The 22,301-nt window shown below is 50.9% G+C and overlaps 1 protein-coding gene and 1 long non-coding RNA gene across 2 annotated transcripts in view; one reads left to right on the forward strand and one right to left on the reverse strand.

Moving 5' to 3' along the window:
• KIF22 (kinesin family member 22) overlaps nucleotides 1–22,301 on the forward strand; it is a 242,721-nt gene that overhangs the window by 198,644 nt on the left and 21,776 nt on the right. Inside the window, exons 11-12 of the mRNA XM_078652399.1 lie at nucleotides 10,756–10,829; nucleotides 17,703–17,900. Of these exons, the coding sequence (XP_078508525.1) occupies nucleotides 10,756–10,829; nucleotides 17,703–17,900 (272 nt within the window). The remainder of the gene's footprint in view (nucleotides 1–10,755; nucleotides 10,830–17,702; nucleotides 17,901–22,301) is intronic.
• LOC144768604 (uncharacterized) overlaps nucleotides 1–22,301 on the reverse strand; it is a 144,357-nt gene that overhangs the window by 10,494 nt on the left and 111,562 nt on the right. The window lies entirely within an intron of this gene.

The raw sequence follows: 22,301 nt of genomic DNA on the forward strand, positions 1-22,301 counted from the left end.
CGACGTCACCGGAAATACACCCAAAGGGGGTGTGACGCCGACGCCCACCTGGGCAAAGAAAAAAAAAAAAAAAAAACAAAGAAAAGACTACGAATCCGGACCCAACCACAAGACCGCGGAATAATGCACAGCATAGTGAATCCAGAAAGATCTTCAAGCTGCAAAACTACACCGACAGGTAAGAAAACTATTCGTTGTGGCTGAACATTAGGAGCCACCACCTCAACAGTTGAAGGACTTGACTGCATATTAGCAGAGAAACTGGTACCCATACACGAACACCCCAACTAAATACAAGGGGAAAAAACCCTTCACACAGGTACCAGGCAGGCTAACACAATAGAAAACCTGAAACACCAAAATTCTGACAGAAAAAATAATTAATTTAAATAATTTCAGTCAGAAAAATACTTCTTGCCGTCAAAAACGGCGTCCGTGTGAGGGAAGAGGCCTGAAAATGACAGAAGCGCAGTGCCTCAGCGCGTTTCTACTCAAGCGCGAAGAGCGCTGAGGAGAACAGCTGATCGGCGTCAGAAGCCGACACCAAGATCGCGCACGCGCGAAGAATGAACGCTCGGGCTGAAAGCCTACCGCGTTATGGAAACACAGCCTACAATAAGGCAAAGTCAAATACAAATAATCGCTATCAAATAAAGCTGTCAACAATCACACAAAAATCTGCCACGACAAAGATATGAAGAGCGTGACTTATCTTGCCGAGGCAGCAATGGAGAAAGAGGAAGGACTAACAGCTGGGACTCCATATATACGAACTGTTGGACTCTGATTGGTTGTTACGTTACCAGGCCTACCGCTGCCATGTTGGTTTGGGTAGTCCTGGATGTGATGTTTTTTCTTTTACTACTAACTTGCTGTCCAATAAAATGGAGAAAGGACTAGCAAAATCCTCGCCTCCGCTCCCTGACATAGAATTCTTCCTCCAAGTTTGGTTCCGGCGCTCCAGCCTCTTCCGCCCGCTTCAGCAATTATTCCTGTGCTGGCTGCAGTTCCTGTGATTACCTCAGTGGTCCTCAGGTGTCCATCGGAGATTCCTCCCTCCAAGTTGGGTTCCGGTGCACCAGCCTTTTCCGCCCGCGTCAGCAGTCTACCAAGCGATGTGCTCCAGCGCCCCAGCCGCATTTACGGTAATCTCTCCGTGAGAAGCTTCCGGCGATCTCTTCATTTAAGCATCGGGAAGTTTCCTGTTGGCTGTATTTGCACTACACTTAGCACTTTTCACTCCGCGGCTGAATGCAGTGGGTCCCTCAGTTTCCTTCAGTCAACACCTTTGCAGTTGGACTTGCTTTCCTCTTCATATCTTGAGTGTTCCATCTTCAACCTGATGTGTCCTGGAATTCTTCATTCACGACATAAGTAAGACTCCTCCTTGTCGTGTAGTTTATTGCTCGTCAAGATACTCTCACTTCACCTTTTGTGTGCCACCACGAAACCTATGGTGATCCACACACCTTCCTATACCTGTTCTAGTGTCCTTCTCTGTGACACCTCACCGTTGGACTATTGGACAGTAATTAGTTTGGTTATACCCCTCCCCGCAATCCTTTTTCCTTTTCATATACTACTCTGCCACCTTATTACTGTCCCCATACACTGCAGAGTTGTATTATCCCACTGTCCACTGAAGTAATAGATCTTGATTTCATGCTTCAATGTTTAGGGTGAATTTGATGTAGTTTGCTTACTAAGTAACGTTTCAAGCAACGTTTTTGCATGCTTCAATTTTTGAGGTTCTGAGATTGTTCTTTACTTCTTATTGATATTTACTGAGGCCAACTTTCAGTAAAAGATCCTGTCTTCATGCTTCAATAGTTAGGGTGAGTTTAATGTATTTGCTTACTAAGTACCTTTTCACAAGCAATGCTTTAATTAGTCATTATAGTCTAGGGTGACGGTAACTGTGCAGTTTGGAGGTTCTGAGAGTTTCTTCACTTAATTCGTATTTATACTTAGAGGCAGACATTCAGTAAATATTCCCCTGGTCCGTGTATCTGGCCCCATTCCCCTTCCACAGGTTACGTGCCTGCTGCCCCTTTCAGTCATTGGTATTTCCCCTTTTTGTGGTGTCTAGCTCAGCTTTCCCTCACCACTATGGCCGGACAGGCTATGAGTCAACCTCCTCCATTCCTAAATGAGATCGGGAGCCAGAAATCCACTGGAAAGAGAGGATACATTTATTTGCCTCATCTCATTGCCATAGGAGGTGAAAGGTATTCAGCACTCCGAAAACAACATATATTGCTGTATAACCTAGGTATACAAGGTAGGAAAATTTGACAACTTACCTGAGTTAGAGGAGGATGAGGATGATACAGATGAGTTCAAAATTACCCTTTTAAAGTTAGAAGCACATTTTGGTGAGCGGGTGAATGTAGTTTTGGAGCGACATAAGTTCTTTACCCGCATCCAAGGCGAACAGGAGTCTGTCATTAATTATATAGCAGCACTTGGAGGCCTGACACAACTATGACTTTGGTGAACTGACTCACTCATCAGGGACAAACTAGTCCGGTGCACGAACAATAGTCTCATCCAAGAAAAGCTTCTAGCAAAAAACCCCCACATTAAAAGAAGCGGTCAATATAGCAGTCTCAGTAGAACACACGGCTAAGTGTATTAAAGAGATGAAGGCTCCTAATGAGCTTGTTGCCAATGTTCGTAATGGCAATGATGTGCAAGGCAATTACAGTGATAATGAAGTGTTCAAGGTCAGACCTGGAGAGGTCAAGGATAATCATCCAGTCAAAGGAAAGGTTAAAGTGCTATAGGTGTGGCAGCAGTACAGTAATCCTCTTGCCAATGATGCACGTTGCACTGCCCGCAATGTTACATGTGTTAAATGTAAAAAAAATGGGGCATTTGGGTAGTGTGGAATAACAGTGAACTTCCAAGTGAAAGCAGTACACAGTGAAGGTGATGTGCTCCCCTAAGTATGTGTTCCAAGTAAAAGCTAGAGTTTGTAAAACTTCCCCAAATTCTCAAACTATACTGTGACTACATCCATTGAATATCTGAATTGTACCATCCTTGTGAATAATAAGCCCATTGAGGTGTTTGCTGATTCGTGTGCCCCAGTTACCTTATTCAATATGGATATCATAAATGAGTTATTTGATACCTCCAGTCTTAACATTGTGGAACCTAATATTTCAGCTGTAGGGTATGCAGAAGAGAACATCCCGTTAGTGGGGATGATGGCGAATATTCAATTCAAAGGGAGAATCACATGGGGCAAAGTGTACATAGTAAGCAAGGGTTCCAATCTATTGGGCTGGCATCTTCAAAGAGAATTGGGGATTGTGCTCGACCCTAATAATAAAGATCAGGTCCAATTAGCTGAGTGGGAGGAGGCAACCAGCCGTAATTTATCTAATCTATTTGAAGTGTTGCCCGGAAGAGGTTACCAAGTAGACAGTAATGCCTGCGGTTTATTTCCCAAGGAAGTGAACATAATCAGGAAGCAAAGTTCTGGCTTAGGATCTGATGGTGTTAAAATGGGGCCTGGAGAGTAAACTAATGCTCTGGAGGGAATTACTACTGCAGTTTCTAAAACTCCTTGGACTAAGTTAGGATTAGAAATAATTGGCCCCATGGAGCATTTAGGAGTTCTGAAAAGATTTCTGATCTTTCTTGTGGACTACACTTCTCACTGGATCAAATACAAGTTTATTCCAGGGGTTTCGACCAAGTCCCTAATTGATTTCTTAACAGATTCATTTGCATGTGAAGGTGTGACAGATTGTATAGTCACCAACTATAGTATTAAGTTTTGCAGCGTGAATCTTTCTGGATTCACTATGCTGTGCATTATTCCGCGGTCTTGTGGTTGGGTCCGGATTCGTAGTCTTTTCTTTGTTTTTTTTTTTTTTTTTCTTTGCCCAGGTGGGCGTCGGCGTCACACCCCCTTTGGGTGTATTTCCGGTGACGTCGGCATGCTTCCTGCGGAAGCTCCCACTCTTGGGCGCCATCTTCAGATTCTTTTTTTCCGCGGTCGGGTCTGGATCGTTCCCGTTTGGGCTCCAGACATTTTTGGAGAAAGAAGAAAGAAAATACAGAAAAGACGAGGAGAAGTCATCTGAAGACTCCAGGGGACTTCACCGACGAAAGACAAGCAAAGATAAGGCGTTTTCCATCCAGATCTTCGACGACCGTCGACGAACACGCGACCAGAGAGGCCCTGGACGCTCGAGGATGGACAACACGCCGTTCAAGTTCTGCCGTAACTGCCACCACAAGTACGCGCAGAAGGACCAGCACCCGGTATGCAACCTTTGCCTACCGGTGGACCACGAAAGCGGAGACTGCAACGCCTGTTCCGCCTTCACCCCGAAGACCCTTCGTGTGAGAGAGAGGCAGAGGGTAGCACACGCCGCCCTGCAGGGGAAGGCCCCGACCCCGTCGCTCTACGAGCTGGGGATGTCCTCCGAGGAAGAAGACAACGCTGCCGCCGAAGACGACAGCTACACGGTCGTAGAGACCGATTACACGAAGACTTCTGACAAGGTAGGAGACTCTTCGGCCCCCAAGAACCCGAGAGACTCTGAGTCTCGAAAAATCGAGGGCAAGACCCCGAAAGCGCCGACGCCAAAAAAGGCGGCGTCCGCGACTACTCCCAGGCCCAGCGGATCCTCAGAGAAGGAGTCCCCGGCGCCGAGAGCTGCTGATCAGCAGAAGACGTCGAAAATCGTCCCCGAAAAGGATCGATCGACGAGGGAGAAAGACCCGAAACTGTCGACGACGACCAGAGACCCGATATCCGGTTCGACGTCGAAAACTTCGACTCCGAGAGGCACGGCGACGAGCCATCCGTCGAAGAGAGCGGCGGAACCATCCGACGCGGAACACGCGGCCGAGATGGAAAAGAAAAGAAGGCGCCTCGAGGCAGAAATGGAGAACTTCATGCAGCGGAAAAAAGATTTCGACGCAAGGATGAAGGCCTTCACGATCCCTCACAAGACCAAGCCACCAGTGCTGGAGGCGGTCGAGGAGGAAGAAGAAGAGGTCGCCGAAGTCACCGAGCAAGACCAGGACGTCGAGGTGTTCGACGACCAGGAGGAGTACGAGAATCCCCACGAGAGCTACAGCTATGGGGAGGAAGATGAGGGCAGGACAGACACAGAGTCGGCGCCCTATGACCTTCAGGAGGTAGATTACATCGATGTCGACACCGACAGCCCGGAGGAGGTGGTCGACACCTACCCCTCGAGGCCCTCGCCGCCGGACGACATCGGGGCCTACAACGCGGTGATACAATCTGCCGCAGCAGCTTTCAAGCTCAAGCTCGACGAAGAGAAGCAGAAAGCAGACTTCCTTCTGGAAACATTGCTCCCAACACAAACGAGGAGCCAGTTCCTCCCGATGCTCGAGAGCGTCTTGGCTCAGGGGAAGGAAGCTTTCAGGGAGCCCGCAACATGCAAGGCAGTAACTCCCAGAACTGAGAAGAAGTACAAGCATGCCGCAAAGGACCCGGCCTACATTCAGGGCACGGTCTCCGCAGACTCCATTATCACGGCCACAGCAAGGAGGAGGGCTAACGTACCCACTACCTCGGGCCCGCCACCGGATAAAGAGAGCAAAAGGATGGATCTGGTGGGCAGAAGGATCGAACGGAATGCCGCGACCCACTGGCGCATGGCTAATTCCAACGCCCTGGTAAACAGACACATGTACCAAATCATGGAGGGACTGGGGCAGTTGGTGAAGGACTTGCCCCAGGATGCCAAGCAGAAAGCCGAAAAGCTAATTGAAGAGGGGAAGAATGCTGCAAATTCTTGCCTTAAGACGGCCCTGGATGGGGCAGACACCGCCAGCAGGCTCATGATGATGGGCGTCACGGAAAGGAGACACGCCTGGCTCAGGATATCCGGTTTCAAACCGGAGGTGCAACACAGCATCCTGAACACACCATTCAACGGCAGTACGCTTTTCGGACAAACAGTTGATGAGCAACTCAGCCAACTTAAGAAGGATAACGAAACAGCAAGATCCATGGGAGCATTGCAGTTCAGAGGGAACAAGAGGGGCACCCCGTCACGGAGGCCCGGCGGAAGAGGCGGAAACCAGCCAGGTACATCACACCAGGCTTTCCAGCAAACGCACCAGGCAGACTCGCAGGGTCAGCAGGGCCATCAGAAACAGCCCTGGCAGTACCAACAAAGAGGCCAGTCCTTTCGAGGGAGAAATGGACGGGGACAAAATAGAAGAGGGGGCCAGCAGCCCACCTCCAAGTGACTTCAAAAAAATCCGTGTGCCCACCCACAAAAAAGATCCCAGGGGGCAGCACGTACAGATGGGTCAAGACAAACTAGACACCTACGACCACAGGACACCAGTGGGAGGAAGATTAAGATTCCACCTCCAGGAGTGGAGAGGAATCACATCAGACAAATGGATCCTCAACATTATCCAATTCGGATACTGCATAGAGTTGGAGGCGAGGCCAACAAACAGAAAACCAAGAAGAAAGCCGCTAGCAAGCAAGCAGCTGCAGTGCCTTCAGGAAGAAGCAAAAGAACTCCTGCAGAAGCAGGCCATAGAAAGGGTACCCTTCAAGGAAAGAAACACAGGAGTATACTCAACATACTTCCTGGTACCAAAAGTAGACGAGACAATGAGGCCCATTCTCGATTTACGGTTCGTGAACAAATTCATAAGAACGCAAAAATTCAAAATGACCTCCCTGCAAGAGGTGCTCCCACAGTTGCAGACCGGGGACTTCATGGTCACTATAGACCTCAAAGACGCATACCTGCACATCCCAATGAACAGGAAGCACAAGCACATGCTCAGGTTCACCGTCGGAGAAAGCCACTACCAGTTCACGACACTGGCCTTCGGTCTAAAATCGGCACCAAGAGTTTTCACAAAGTGCCTCGCAGCAGTCGCAGCGCACCTAAGAAGGCAGGGAATACATGTATACCCTTACCTGGACGACTGGCTGGTGAAAGCAAACTCATACCAGAAATGCAAGCTGCACGCACATACAGTGACCAGCACGCTCATAAACCTGGGGTTCTCCATCCATTGGAAGAAATCATCAATGGAGCCGGAACAAGTGAAGATCTTCCTGGGAGCACAGATCAACACCTTACAGGGCAAGGTGTTCCCCAGCGAGAAGAGGGCGAGGGCGCTGGTGAAGGAAACTCGCCTCTACCGGAAGGGACAAGCTCGGACAGTGAGGACGGCGAGCAAGATCATGGGGATGATGGCATCATGCATCCACCTGGTACCGAATGTACGACTCCACATGAGACCCATTCAAGAATGGCTACAGGAGCAATGGTCACAAGCTACAGGCAGTTGGGAGGATCTAGTGGTTGTAACGCACGCAGTGCAGAAGGAGATGACATGGTGGACCATGGAGAACATAGCAAAGGGAAAGCCTCTAACGCCCCCAACGCCAACAGTGACCATCACCACAGACGCATCCCTGAAGGGATGGGGCGCTCACATGGAGGAGCTCAAGGTGAGGGGACTGTGGACACCGACGGATGCCACAAAGCACATCAATTACTTAGAATTGAAGACAGTCTTCCTTGCACTGAAGGCCTTTCAAACAAGACTGTACAAGCACAGGGTATTGATACAAACAGACAACACCACTGCGATGTTCTACATCAACAAGCAGGGGGGCACACAGTCCGCACCGCTTTCAACGCTGGCGCAGGAGATATGGAGATGGGCCATCCCTCTCAAGATAGACCTGCTAGCCATACACCTACCAGGGAAGGACAACATACAAGCCGATTGGCTCAGCAGGCAGACATCGGCATCCCACGAGTGGGAGCTCAATGCTCAGGAGACAAGATACCTGTTCGACAGGTGGGGGACACCATCGGTGGACCTGTTTGCCACACGCCAGAATGCAAAATGCCAAAACTTCGCATCCAGGCAGCCCGAGGAGGGGACACTGGGGAATGCCCTATGGATAGATTGGTCAAGGACATTTGCCTACGCCTTTCCCCCGATACCACTGATGCACAGAGTACTGAGCAAGTGCAGAGCGAGCAACATGACACTGATACTGGTCGCACCGCAGTGGGCGAGGCAGACCTGGTACTCGCAGATCATGGAGATGACACAGTGTGCACCCCACAGATTCAGCAGGAGGAAAGATCTACTGTCCATGCAGAACGGAGAGGTACTGCATCCAGAGCCAGAGAGCATGAGCCTAGTAGCGTGGCTCCTGAGGACATAGAGTTCGCACATTTGAGACTACCAGAAAGCACCCTGAGGGTACTTCGGGAGGCACGAAGGCCCAGCACTCGAAAGTGCTACGTTGCGAAATGGAAAAGATTCACAATATGGTGCAGACAGGAAAGACTCCACAATAAGATGAAGAGGGACTCCACAGTGCTAAGGTACCTGACGCACTTACTGGAGAAGAACCTTAGCTCATCCTCGTTAAGAGTTCACTTGGCAGCGATAGTAGCCTACACAAGGGGAGAAACGTGCAGGAGCTTCTTCACATCACAGGTGGTGAAGAGATTCCTAGAAGGAGCGAAAAGGATCGCACCACCCAAGCGGGTGCCGCCACCTGCATGGAACTTGAACACAGTCCTAACGGAACTCATGAAAGAGCCCTTTGAACCACTTCACAAGGCCTCCCTAAAGATGCTAACTATGAAAACAGCCTTCCTGGTTGCGATAACGTCCTTACGCAGAGTAAGCGAGCTTCAAGCGCTGACGCTACAAGAACCATACATACAAATACACAACGATAGAGTTGTGATGAGGACTGACCCACACTTCATGCCGAAGGTGGTATCCAATTTTCACATGAACCAGTCTATACAGATACCGAGTTTTTTCCAAAAACCCACAACCAGCGCAGAGAGAGCTCTGCACACCCTGGACGCCAGAAGGGCAGTCATGCACTACATTGAAAGGACAAAGGGGCACAGGAAAACGAAACAGTTTTTTGTGTCCTTCGCAAACAGCTTCATGGGCAAAGCAGTAACCAAAAGGACCATTGCACGATGGATCGCACAAACAATCCAACTCTGCCACAAACGGGCAGGACAGGAACTGGCTGAGGGGACACGTGCCCACTCCACCAGGAAGAAGGGCGCTACAATAGCCTTCCTGGCTAACACACCCATAGAGGACATATGCCTGGCGGCAACATGGGCTTCGGTGCACACGTTCACGAAGCACTACTGTGTGGACATACAAATGAACAAGGAAGCTCAAGTGGGACAGAAGGTGCTACAGCACATATTCAACACCCAACGCTCATCTTCCACCCAGCCGCCACAGAGATGAGAAACCGCTACAAAATCTATGCACAGCATAGTGAATCCAGAAAGATTCACGCTGCAAAACGAATAGTTTTCTTACCTGTCGGTGTAGTTTTGCAGCTTGAAGATCTTTCTGGATTCACTAGCGAACCCACCCACCTCCGCCAGAAAGATGAGGCTGGAGAGAGAAGAGGTGGTTAACTAAAGAATAGACTTTGAAAATACAAAGCGGTAAATACAAACTAAGAAGAACATTGCCATTACTTCGGAAACGAAAGAAACACGGAAAAAAAGAACCCGAAGATGGCGCCCAAGAGTGGGAGCTTCCGCAGGAAGCATGCCGACGTCACCGGAAATACACCCAAAGGGGGTGTGACGCCGACGCCCACCTGGGCAAAGAAAAAAAAAAAAAAAAACAAAGAAAAGACTACGAATCCGGACCCAACCACAAGACCGCGGAATAATGCACAGCATAGTGAATCCAGAAAGATCTTCAAGCTGCAAAACTACACCGACAGGTAAGAAAACTATTCGTTCTCTTCTATTGAAATGATGGCATTCTTAAACGATCTGGGCATCAAGCATGAAGAAACCACTTTGCCAGCTCGTGGGAATTGTGACCTCATGAGTAAATCGGTGATCCTGATAAATCTTATGCAACTAGCTTTTGCTAATTTGGATGTGGACAATATGGTAAGAGAAGGCATTTGGGCATATCACACCTCTTCCGTTTTGGTAACAGGAGTAACCCCTTTTGCTTCCATCAGGGGAAGAGATCCGAATGCCAAATCAAGTATTTAGCCTTTCTCATAGATGTAGCCTACAGTATATTTTCCTTCTCACAGATGTATCATAGCATTTTATCCTCCTGACCAACAATGTGTATCTCTTTTAGCACTACCTGGTTCTATTGTACCCTTCCCCTTCGAAGGGACATGTTGCAATTTTGTGACCTATAGTGCTTATTCTCCATTCACAGAAATGTGTTCACCCCTTAGCTCTTTTTGGTTCCATTGTATCCTTCCCCTGCGAGGGGAGATGTGCTGTAATCTCCTTTTTCCTTCCCTTGGTACCTTCCCCTCCACCCCCCCCATTCCATCCCCTTTGGAATGTTCCTTGAGAGTTCACTTTAGAATGTTGGGAAGCATGTCGGTTACGGAGAGTGGATGACCGAATAAAGACGTTCTCACTTACCTGCCTGAGCAAGATTCTTCATTACAACACCTTGCCCTTATTCTAACCGCATCCTAGTATGCCGGCTGAAACCCTAGTGCATACATTAGCTTTTAAGAGTACCTTCTAAACTGAACTTTTTTTCTTAAGTTAAAACATTTGCTTATTGAGATTGCAGAGGTTTTTTTTTTCTAGTAAGGGGTGACCAAATGGGGTTGCCAAACCAATTGGAGCTTGTGCAGTGAAACAATTGATCACGTTTAGCCCACTGTCCTGTTTCCTTGGTCACTCAGCTGATTACTTAAGTTGATCTTTTTATTTTCAGTTCAAAACCAAAACACAGTGGAAAGCCCGCTGAGTGAATTTGCGATCATTAAAAAGGAGCGTCCGAAAAGAACGGTAGGTAGTGTTATATACTGAATGCGTTCTGTGAGCTTTATATGGATCCAATACATCTCAATCATGTAACTATTAGTTTTCAGTGAGTAGTGTTTCTGGTTGGTAGCTTTGTTGCAGTTCAAGTATTACCTGTAATAAACAGCAGGTTTTGCAGCGTGAATCTTTCTGGATTCACTATGCTGTGCATTATTCCGCCATCTAGTGGTTGGGTCCGGAATCTTAGGGGTTTTTTTTTTCGTGGCCCAGTTGGGTGTCGACATCCCACCATTTGGTGTCCTTCGTGACGTTGACGCACTTCCTGCAGAAGCTCCCACCTTTGGTCACCATCTTCAGAATCTTTTTTTTTTTTTTTCTTCCGCCGTTGGGTATGGATCGTCACGGACGAGTTCCAGAAACTTTTGAAGAAGTAATCAACGAAAACCAGCGAAAATTGGAGAATTCAGCACAACTGCAGGTCAGACAACCAGGACGATTAAGAACCGAGAAAAAAACAAGAACTTCGGCATCCAACTGAGAATGCTCACAGAGGGGGCCTGAGCATAGACATGAACAAGACTCCATTCAAATTCTGCAACAATTGCCACCACAAGTACGCACAGAAGGACCAGCACCCAGTTGCAACCTCTGCTTGCCGCTCAACCAGCGACGCGAAGACTGCAACGCCTGCACAGCATTCATGCCAAAGACCCTCAGACTTCGGGAGAGGCAGCGAAGGGGCAACTACATGATGCAGGGGCAAGGATCACCCCCATCGCTCCGAGACTTGGGCCTCTACAGTGGGGAAGAGGACAACATTGCACAGGGACCAGAAGACTGCACGGTCGTCGTGACCAATAAGAAGCCTGCGAAGATGGTAAGAGTCGTCGACCCAAAGACCCCCGGACTGACGCTTGAAAGAGTGATACAAAGTCCTCGAAAGGGGTGCTGCCGTCAAAACTCTACGCCCGCAGCTGCACCCATGGACAAACAGCCGAGCGGATCCTTCGAAAGGGACTCTCAGCTGGCAAACTTTGAAGAAACCTAGGTAATCGAAGCAGAGTCTAGAAAAGGACCGCTCGACGCAGAGTCTAGAAAAGGACTGTTCGAAGCAGAGGGAAAAAGTTAAAGGCGACTTCGAGGCCGACAGCGAAGCGTCTGAGCGCTCTACGCTGAACATGCGGGCCAGCTGGAGAAAGAGCAGGCTCAAAGCCGAAATGGCAAACCCCCTCCAGCGACAGAAGGATTTCGATTACCGGATGAGCCAGTACACCATCCCTTCAAGGCCCGCAGCTGAAGCAGAGCTCAAAGAGGGGGTCGGGGACCCAGTATCTGCCGGAACCTGCCGAAGAACAGGAGGAAGAGGGCCTAGATTACTTCAAGGCAGAAGGCGAAGAGGATCAACAGACCTACCAGGACTCGACATCCTTGGAGGTGCAAGACCTGGAGTGGCAGGTTCTCGACGCCGAAAACCTGGAAGAGGGTGTAGTCCTGTCCGTTGAGGCCTTGGCTGCCAGACGACCTTGGCATATATAATATGGTCATAAAGAACACTGCAGCCACGTATGGAGTAAAACTGGAGGAGGAAAAGCCCAAAGTTTTTTCTCCTAGAAACTACTTCCTACACAAAGAGCCAATTTCTACCCATGCTCCCAAATGTGCTGGACCAGGGCAGGGAGGCCTTCAGGGAGCCAGCTATATGCAAGTCAGTGACTCCAAGGACGGAGAGGAAATATAAACATTCTTCAAGACCCAGCATGTATTCAGGGATCAGTACCTGCTGACTCGATAATGGCATCGACCGATAGGAAGAGGGCCAACGTGCCCACTAACTCTGGACCACCTCCAGACAAGAACAGGAGGACGGACCTCACAGGAAGGAAGATGGAGAGGAGTGCGGCGATTCAATGGCGCATCACCAACTCAAATGCCGTTATTAACAGACATGCCTACCAGCAATGGGAGGAAGTCTGCCAACTGCTCTAACACCTCCCTGAGCAGTACCAACAGAGGGCACACCACCTCGTGAAAGAAGGCAGGAACATAGCCAACACATGCCTGAAATCGGCCCTGGACGCAGCGGATACATCCAGTAGGCAGATCGGGCTTACGGAGAGAAGGCTTGCCTGGCTAAGAATCTCTGGGTTCAAGCCAGAAGTCCAAAATAACATCCTAAACACGCCCTTCAACGGAGAACAACTGTTTGGCACTCCGGTTGACAAACGTACGCAGCTAAAAAAGGACAATGAAACCGCAAAGTCCATGGGAGCGCTGCAGTTCAGGGGAATGAGGGGGCACCCCCTCAAGCAGACCAACAGGCAGAGGAAACAGCCAGCCGGGAACATCACACTAAGCCTTCCAACAGGGTTACCAGGAGGCAACCAGACAAAGCAACTGGGACAGCAACAGCAAAACTGGCCGTACCAGCCACTGGGGCCAATCCTTTCGAGGGTGCTCGAATGGAGGAGGTCAGACAAGAAGGGGAGGCCAGCAACCCACCTCCAAGTGACTCCGCTGTAAGGACGCCTACCCACACTACACCTCGTGGGGGGCGACCATACAAGGAATGGACAAACTATTAGTACCACAACACAGTTCCACGAGCACAACACCTGTAGGAGGCAGAATCAGACACTTCTTCCATGAGTGGAAGAAGGTCACAACCGACAAATGGATACTAAACATCATACAACACCGCTACTGCATAGAACTGGAAAAGCCACCTCCAAACAGGAACCCAAACTACAAGGCACACTCTACAGCAGAACTATCACTCTTGCTGCTAGAGGCACAGGAGCTCCTGAAGGAGGCAATAGAGACGGTGCCGTACAACGAAAGAAACAGGTCTACTCCAACTACTTCCTCGTAACAAAGGTAGACGAAATGTTAAGACCTATCCTGGACCTACGGTTCTTAAACAAATTTGTAAAGACTCCAAGGTTCAAGATGACATCTCTGCAAGAAGTAACACCCTAGATAAAGGAAGGGGAGTACATAGCAACTATAGACCTAAAGGACGCTCCTACACATCCCCATGAACAAGAGACACAAATGCGAACTAAGATTTGTGAGCAAGGAAACGCACTACCAGTTCAGTCCTAGCATTCGGCCTAAAGTCCGCACCAAGGGTGTTCACAAAATGCATAGCAGCACATCTACGAGGGCAGGGGGTACACGTATACCCGTACCTAGACGACTGTCTGATAAAGGCAAACTCAAACAGCAAATGCAAACAACCCATTCAGCAGGTTACTCAAACACTAATGCAACTAGGATTTTCAATACATTGGGGAAAATCCTCGACCGAACCAGAACAGGTGAAGATATTCCATGGGGCAGAGATCAACACCTTACAGGGAAAGGTGTTCCCCCCCCCCCCCCAGCACAAGGAGAACACAAGCTCATGGGAATGATGGCGTCATGCATACACCTAGTTCCAAATATTCGCCTCCACATGAGACCATTCCAAGAATGGCTCCAACAGCATTGGTCACAAACTGGGAGTTGGGAAGATCTAGTGGTTGTCACACATGCAGTGCAGCAGGAAATAGTGTGGTGGAACAAAGAAAACATAGCACAGGGGAACCCGTTCACACCACCAACTCCAACAGTGACCATCACAACAGCTGCCTCCCACCTGTGATGGGGAGCTCACATGAACCAACTCAAAGTGAGGGGGTTATGGACACACTCTCTAAAACACATCAACTACATAGAGCTAAAGACAGTGTTCCTAGCCTTGATAGCATTTCAGAAGGAGCTGTACGGGAACAGGGTGCTGATCCAAACAAATATCACAACCATGTTCTGCATCAACAAGCAAGGGGTAACACACTCAGTAGCACTAACACAGGAGATATGGACATGGGCCATTCCACTGAGAATAGACCTACTAGCAATACACCTACCAGGAAAGGACAATGTGGAAGCAGAACGACTCAGCAGAACGACTCAGCAGAACGACTCAGCAGAACGACTCAGCAGAACGACTCAGCAGAACGACTCAGCAGAACGACTCAGCAGAACGACTCAGCAGAACGACTCAGCAGAACGACTCAGCAGAACGACTCAGCAGCCCACGAATGGGAAATCAACCAACAGGAAATAGAGAAAATATTCCAACGGTGGGGGACACCGCATATAGACCTATTTGCAACACACTAGAATGCAAAATGCCAACACTTCGCATCCAGACAACCAGACCACCGGTCACAAGGGAATGCGCTATGAATGAGTTGGTCAAAGACATTTTGCATACGCTTTTCCCCCCTGATACCACTGAAGTACAGGGTACTCAACAAAGGTTAGATCAGCAACATGACACTAATTCTGATAGCACCTCAGTGGACCAGGCATTCATGGTTCTCACAGACAGTAGAAATGGCACAGGAACCAGCACACAGGTTCCCAAAAAGGAGACCTGTTAATGCAGAACAAAATGGATAGGGTTCTCCCAATGTTGTATCAAGGAGAAACTACATCTGAAGATCACAAGGGAATCCACAGTACTAAAATACTTAACGTACCTGCTACAAAGCAAACTAAGCTACACATCCCTAAGGGTGCACTTAGCGGCAATAGTTGCTTACACAAGGGGAGAAACGGGGAAGAGTTTCTTCACCTCACAAGTTGTGAAGAGATTTCTGTAAGGAGCTAAAAGAATCGCACCCCCAAAAAAGGATGCCAGCACCAACATGGAACTTCAATGTGGTTCTAACTCAATTGATGAAGGCGCCCTTTGAACCTATTCACAAGTAACACTGCACATGCTCACACTTAAGACTACATTCTTAGTGGCTATCACGTCGCTACGAAGAGTAAGAATTGCAGCGCTAACACTCCAAGAGCCCTACCTACAAATACACAGCGACCGGAATGTAATGAGAATGGACCCACACTTCATGCCAAAGGTGGTGTCTCGATTTCACATTAACCAAAAAATCCAGACACCCAGCTTTTTCCAAAAACCGACTACAAGCACAGAAAGGGCGCTGCACACACTGGACGCCAGAAGGGCTATCATGCACTATATAGAAAGGGGAAAAAAGTGCAGGGAACCAGTTCTTTGTATCCTTTGGCAGCAGTTTTTTGGGACGACCAGTCACCAAAAACACCATTGCACGGTGGATTGCATAAGCAATCCAACTCTGCCACAGGTGGGCAGGACAAGAGGTACAAGGAGCAGCTCAGGCTCCCTCTACTAGGGAGAAAGGAGCAACCATTGCGTTTCTAGCAAACACCTATTCAAGACATTTGCCAAGCTGCAATATGGTCTTCAGTGCACACATTCACTAAGCACTATGTGGATATTCAGATGAATAAGGAAGCGCAAGTGGGACAGAAGGTCTTGCAACACATTTTCAGTAACCAGTGCTCATCTTCCACCCAACCACCACAATAAGGACAAACCGCTACGAAGTCTATGCACAGCATAGTGCATCCAGAAAGATTCACGCTGCAAAATGTATAGTTTCTTAACTGTCTGTGTAGTTTTGCAGCTTGAAGACGTTCTGGATTCACTAGCGATCCCACCCTACTCCGCCAGAAAGTTGAGACAGGAGTAAAGGAGGATTAAATTGCTATCATAACTAAATGGATCAACAAAGGAAGATAACACAAGACGAGGAAAAAAGAATCAGACGATGGCTACCAAAGGTGGGAGCTTCCGCCATAAGTGCGTCGACGTCCCGAAGGACACCAAATGGTGGGATGTCGACCCACACCTGGGCCACGAAAAAAAAATACTATGATTCTGAACCCAACCACTAGATGGCTTGATAATGCACAGCATAGTGAATCCAGAAAGTCATCAAGCTGCAAGACTACACCAACAGGTAAACTGTTCATCTCGCTAGGACTGTATTTATTGGTGAAAAATATTTTCAAGCATGTCTAGTAAACGTTTTACAGCTGGGTTATTTTGTATGAGTGTGTTGAAGACCTACGGTAGATAATTGTGACACCTAATAAGGCAAAATGTCTTTCCATTGCTCATAATTTAGTCAACTGTGCTAGATAATTTGGTCCCTTTGCTGCCCGGTTCCAGTACCCTGTCTGTAGGTCCGGCTCTCAATGCAGTTTATCTGTCTTTCGAAACTCTGGAGTATACGGATGCCTATAATCCTTGCAACTGCAGCTTCACTTATGCCTCTTTTGCTTGTGGGGCCATGAACCTCACCTCTTCTGTGGAAGCTGGTGAACTGACAGATAGAAGGATTCTCACTACTGCCATTGTCCTTTCAAGCTCCTTTGGGTGTAATGATCCTCCCTGTCAAGGACAAAAAATAAAAGTGCTGACTGACTTTCATGAACTGGGGGAAAATGTGCTACGGCTAACCCATGTCGGTAGGTATTCCTACTAATTTGTCAAAGCTTACCAAAACAATGATTTAAAGCTTAATTTTTGTGAAGAAATACTCTGGCGACAACTTCAGCCACATGTGGATCTAGGAAGGATAACCATGCTGTAGAATAGAAGTTTGAAGTATTTTCTTTGTGTGTCAGGTGGGTGATGTGTTTTGGGGCAGGTATGGAACAAACCCAGGCTGTATATTGCCTAGAGACTGATCTATACTGTGCCGAGGTGCTCCAACCTACATATTAGGCATATTTGCATAAAACTATTGAATATAAATAGATTTGGCGCTAGTGGGTGGGTTTTTCTGGGATCCCTGATTAAGTACCCCACTTAAATGTGCCCTTGTTTATGAACTGCGCAACTCCACCTTTTTGTTTACGTCTGGGCTCTATCAGTGTTGCTGTGAAGCCCCACAATGTATTAATGTGGTATTTTCTATTGAGTGGGCATTTGTGGTTCTTTTGTTGCCCTTGTGGTTGTTTGCTAGCGAAGGTGTCGTTTGGAATTAGTTTGCTGAAAGGATGTATTTATTGTTGAAGGTGGCCTGCGAAGGGGTGGAGAATGAACCGGACTGGGGACTGAATGTCAATGAGGACACCATGGAGCAGGCCCGCAAGAACATTCTGAACGTGCTGAACGGTGGTAACCTGAAAGAACTGAAATCTTTGCAGAAGATTGGTGACAAGAAGGCCAAGCTCATCATTGGCTGGAGGCAGATCAACGGGCCCTTCTTGAAGGTAACAGCAAAGGGATCTCGCAGTAGGAAATCCTCTACAGCAAACGTGTGCATGTCTTAGGTAGTGAAATTGACTTCTTCCTTCCAGCTGTCTCTTTTCTGTTCTCCTTAACACCCTTGGATGTCATTTACCGATTTTAGTGTCGGGAGAAAAATACATTCTGGTACTTCCAACAGGCCTGATTCCCAATTACCCCAATTGTCTAATCACTGTTTCTGAGCGTATGCAGCTATTCCGCCCAGACGGATTTTGTCATTTATGTAATGTGTGATCTGTCACTGGAATGGCATCGCCTCTCATGAAATACTACCTCAGATTTCCATCGTTTAAGACTAGTATTTCAGGGGTCGGTTATGTCTGAATGTGTTTCATCGGCACAAGATGAGCTGCCCCTGAAGTTCAGTATTCGAATAAAATTTTTAGGTATCACTGAGCGAACGCGCATGCATTCTCAGCGAGACTGAAGGGCTCTCAAAAATGCACCCAACTCCACCACCACCATGTCCTCCACCACCACCATGTCCTCCACCACCACCATGTCCTCCACCACCACCACCATGTCCTCCACCACCACCACCACGTCCTCCACCACCACCACCACGTCCTCCACCACCACCACCACGTCCTCCACCACCACCACCACGTCCTCCACCACCACCACGTCCTCCACCACCACCACCACCACGTCCTCCACCACCACCACCACGTCCTCCACCACCACCACCACCACGTCCTCCACCACCACCACCACCACGTCCTCCACCACCACCACCACGTCCTCCACCACCACCACCACGTCCTCCACCACCACCACCACGTCCTCCACCACCACCACCACGTCCTCCACCACCACCACCACGTCCTCCACCACCACCACCACGTCCTCCACCACCACCACGTCCTCCACCACCACGTCCTCCACCGCCACCACCACGTCCTCCACCGCCACCACCACGTCCTCCACCACCACCACCACCACGTCCTCCACCACCACCACCACCACGTCCTCCACCACCACCACGTCCTCCTCCACCACCACCACCACGTCCTCCTCCACCACCACCACCACGTCCTCCACCACCACCACCACGTCCTCCTCCACCACCACCACGTCCTCCTCCACCACCACCACCACCACGTCCTCCACCACCACCACCACCACGTCCTCCACCACCACCACCACGTCCTCCACCACCACCACCACGTCCTCCACCACCACGTCCTCCACCGCCACCACCACGTCCTCCACCGCCACCACCACGTCCTCCACCACCACCACCACCACGTCCTCCTCCACCACCACCACCACGTCCTCCTCCACCACCACCACCACGTCCTCCACCACGTCCTCCTCCACCACCACCACGTCCTCCTCCACCACCACCACCACCACGTCCACCACCACCACCACCACGTCCTCCACCACCACCACCACGTCCTCCACCACCACCATGTCCTCCACCACCACCACGTCCTTCACCACCACCACCACGTCCTCCACCACCACCACGTCCTTCACCACCACCACCACCATCTTCACCACCACCACCACCACGTCCTCCACCACCACCACCACGTCCTCCACCACCACCACCACGTCCTCCACCACCACCACCACGTCCTCCACCACCACCATGTCCTCCACCACCACCACGTCCTTCACCACCACCACCACGTCCTTCACCACCACCACCACCATGTCCTCCACCACCACCACGTCCTTCACCACCACCACCACCATCTTCACCACCACCACCACCACGTCCTCCACCACCACCACCACGTCCTCCACCACCACCACCACGTCCTCCACCACCACCACCACGTCCTCCACCACCACCACCACGTCCTCCACCACCACCACCACGTCCTCCACCACCACCACCACGTCCTCCACCACCACCACCACGTCCTCCACCACCACCACCACGTCCTCCACCACCACCACCACGTCCTCCACCACCACCACCACGTCCTCCACCACCACCACCACGTCCTCCACCACCACGTCCACCACCACCACGTCCTCCACCACCACCACCACGTCCTCCACCACCACGTCCTCCACCACCACCATGTCCTCCACCACCACCACCACCATGTCCTCCACCACCACCACCACCATGTCCTCCACCACCATGTCCTCCACCACCACCACCATGTCCTCCACCACCACCACCATGTCCACCACCACCACCACCACGTCCTCCACCACCACCACCATGTCCTCCACCACCATGTCCTCCACCACCACCACCATGTCCTCCACCACCACCACCATGTCCTCCACCACCACCATGTCCTCCACCACCACCACCACCACCACCACCATGTCCTCCTCCACCACCACCACCATGTCCTCCACCACCACCACCATGTCCTCCACCACCATGTCCTCCACCACCACCACCACCATGTCCTCCACCACCACCACCATGTCCACCACCACCACGTCCTCCACCACCACCACCATGTCCTCCACCACCACCACCATGTCCTCCACCACCACCACCATGTCCTCCACCACCACCACCATGTCCTCCACCACCACCATGTCCTCCACCACCACCACCATGTCCTCCACCACCATGTCCTCCACCACCACCACCATGTCCTCCACCACCACCACCATGTCCTCCACCACCACCACCATGTCCTCCACCACCACCACCATGTCCTCCACCACCACCACCATGTCCTCCACCACCACCACCATGTCCTCCACCACCACCACCATGTCCTCCACCACCACCACCATGTCCTCCACCACCACCACCATGTCCTCCACCACCACCACCTCCACCACCACCACCATGTCCTCCACCACCACCACCATGTCCTCCACCACCACCACCACCTCCACCACCACCACCATGTCCTCCACCACCACCACCATGTCCTCCACCACCACCACCATGTCCTCCACCACCACCACCATGTCCTCCACCACCACCACCATGTCCTCCACCACCACCACCTCCACCACCACCACCATGTCCTCCACCACCACCACCATGTCCTCCACCACCACCACCATGTCCTCCACCACCACCACCATGTCCTCCTCCTCCACCACCACGTCCTCCACCACCACCACCATGTCCTCCACCACCACCACCTCCACCACCACCACCATGTCCTCCACCACCACCACCATGTCCTCCACCACCACCATGTCCTCCACCACCACCACCATGTCCTCCACCACCACCACCATGTCCTCCACCACCACCACCATGTCCTCCTCCTCCACCACCATGTCCTCCACCACCACCACCATGTCCTCCACCACCACCACCTCCACCACCATGTCCTCCACCACCACCACCATGTCCTCCACCACCACCACCATGTCCTCCTCCTCCACCACCACGTCCTCCACCACCACCACCATGTCCTCCACCACCACCACCATGTCCTCCACCACCACCACCATGTCCTCCACCACCACCACCATGTCCTCCACCACCACCACCATGTCCTCCACCACCACCATGTCCTCCACCACCACCATGTCCTCCACCACCACCACCACCACCACCATGTCCTCCTCCACCACCACCACCATGTCCTCCACCACCACCACCACCATGTCCTCCTCCACCACCACCACCATGTCCTCCACCACCACCACCACCATGTCCTCCTCCACCACCACCACCATGTCCTCCACCACCACCACCACCATGTCCTCCTCCACCACCACCACCACGTCCTCCACCACCACCACCACGTCCTCCACCACCACCACCATGTCCTCCACCACCACCACCATGTCCTCCACCACCACCATGTCCTCCACCACCACCATGTCCTCCACCACCACCACCACCATGTCCTCCTCCACCACCACCACCATGTCCTCCACCACCACCATGTCCTCCACCACCACCATGTCCTCCACCACCACCATGTCCTCCTCCACCACCACCACCATGTCCTCCTCCACCACCACCACCATGTCCTCCTCCACCACCACCACCACCATGTCCTCCTCCACCACCACCACCACCATGTCCTCCACCACCACCACCATGTCCTCCACCACCACCACCATGTCCTCCACCACCACCACCACCATGTCCTCCACCACCACCACCATGTCCTCCACCACCACCACCATGTCCACCACCACCACCACCACGTCCTCCACCACCACCACCATGTCCTCCACCACCACCACCATGTCCTCCACCACCATGTCCTCCACCACCACCACCATGTCCTCCACCACCACCATGTCCTCCACCACCACCACCACCATGTCCTCCTCCACCACCACCACCATGTCCTCCACCACCACCACCACGTCCTCCACCACCACCACCACGTCCTCCACCACCACCACCACGTCCTCCACCACCACCACCACCACCACCATGTCCTCCACCACCACCACCA

This window comes from Lissotriton helveticus, chromosome 7, assembly GCF_964261635.1.
Source record: "Lissotriton helveticus chromosome 7, aLisHel1.1, whole genome shotgun sequence".
Classification (NCBI taxonomy): Eukaryota; Metazoa; Chordata; class Amphibia; order Caudata; family Salamandridae; genus Lissotriton; species Lissotriton helveticus.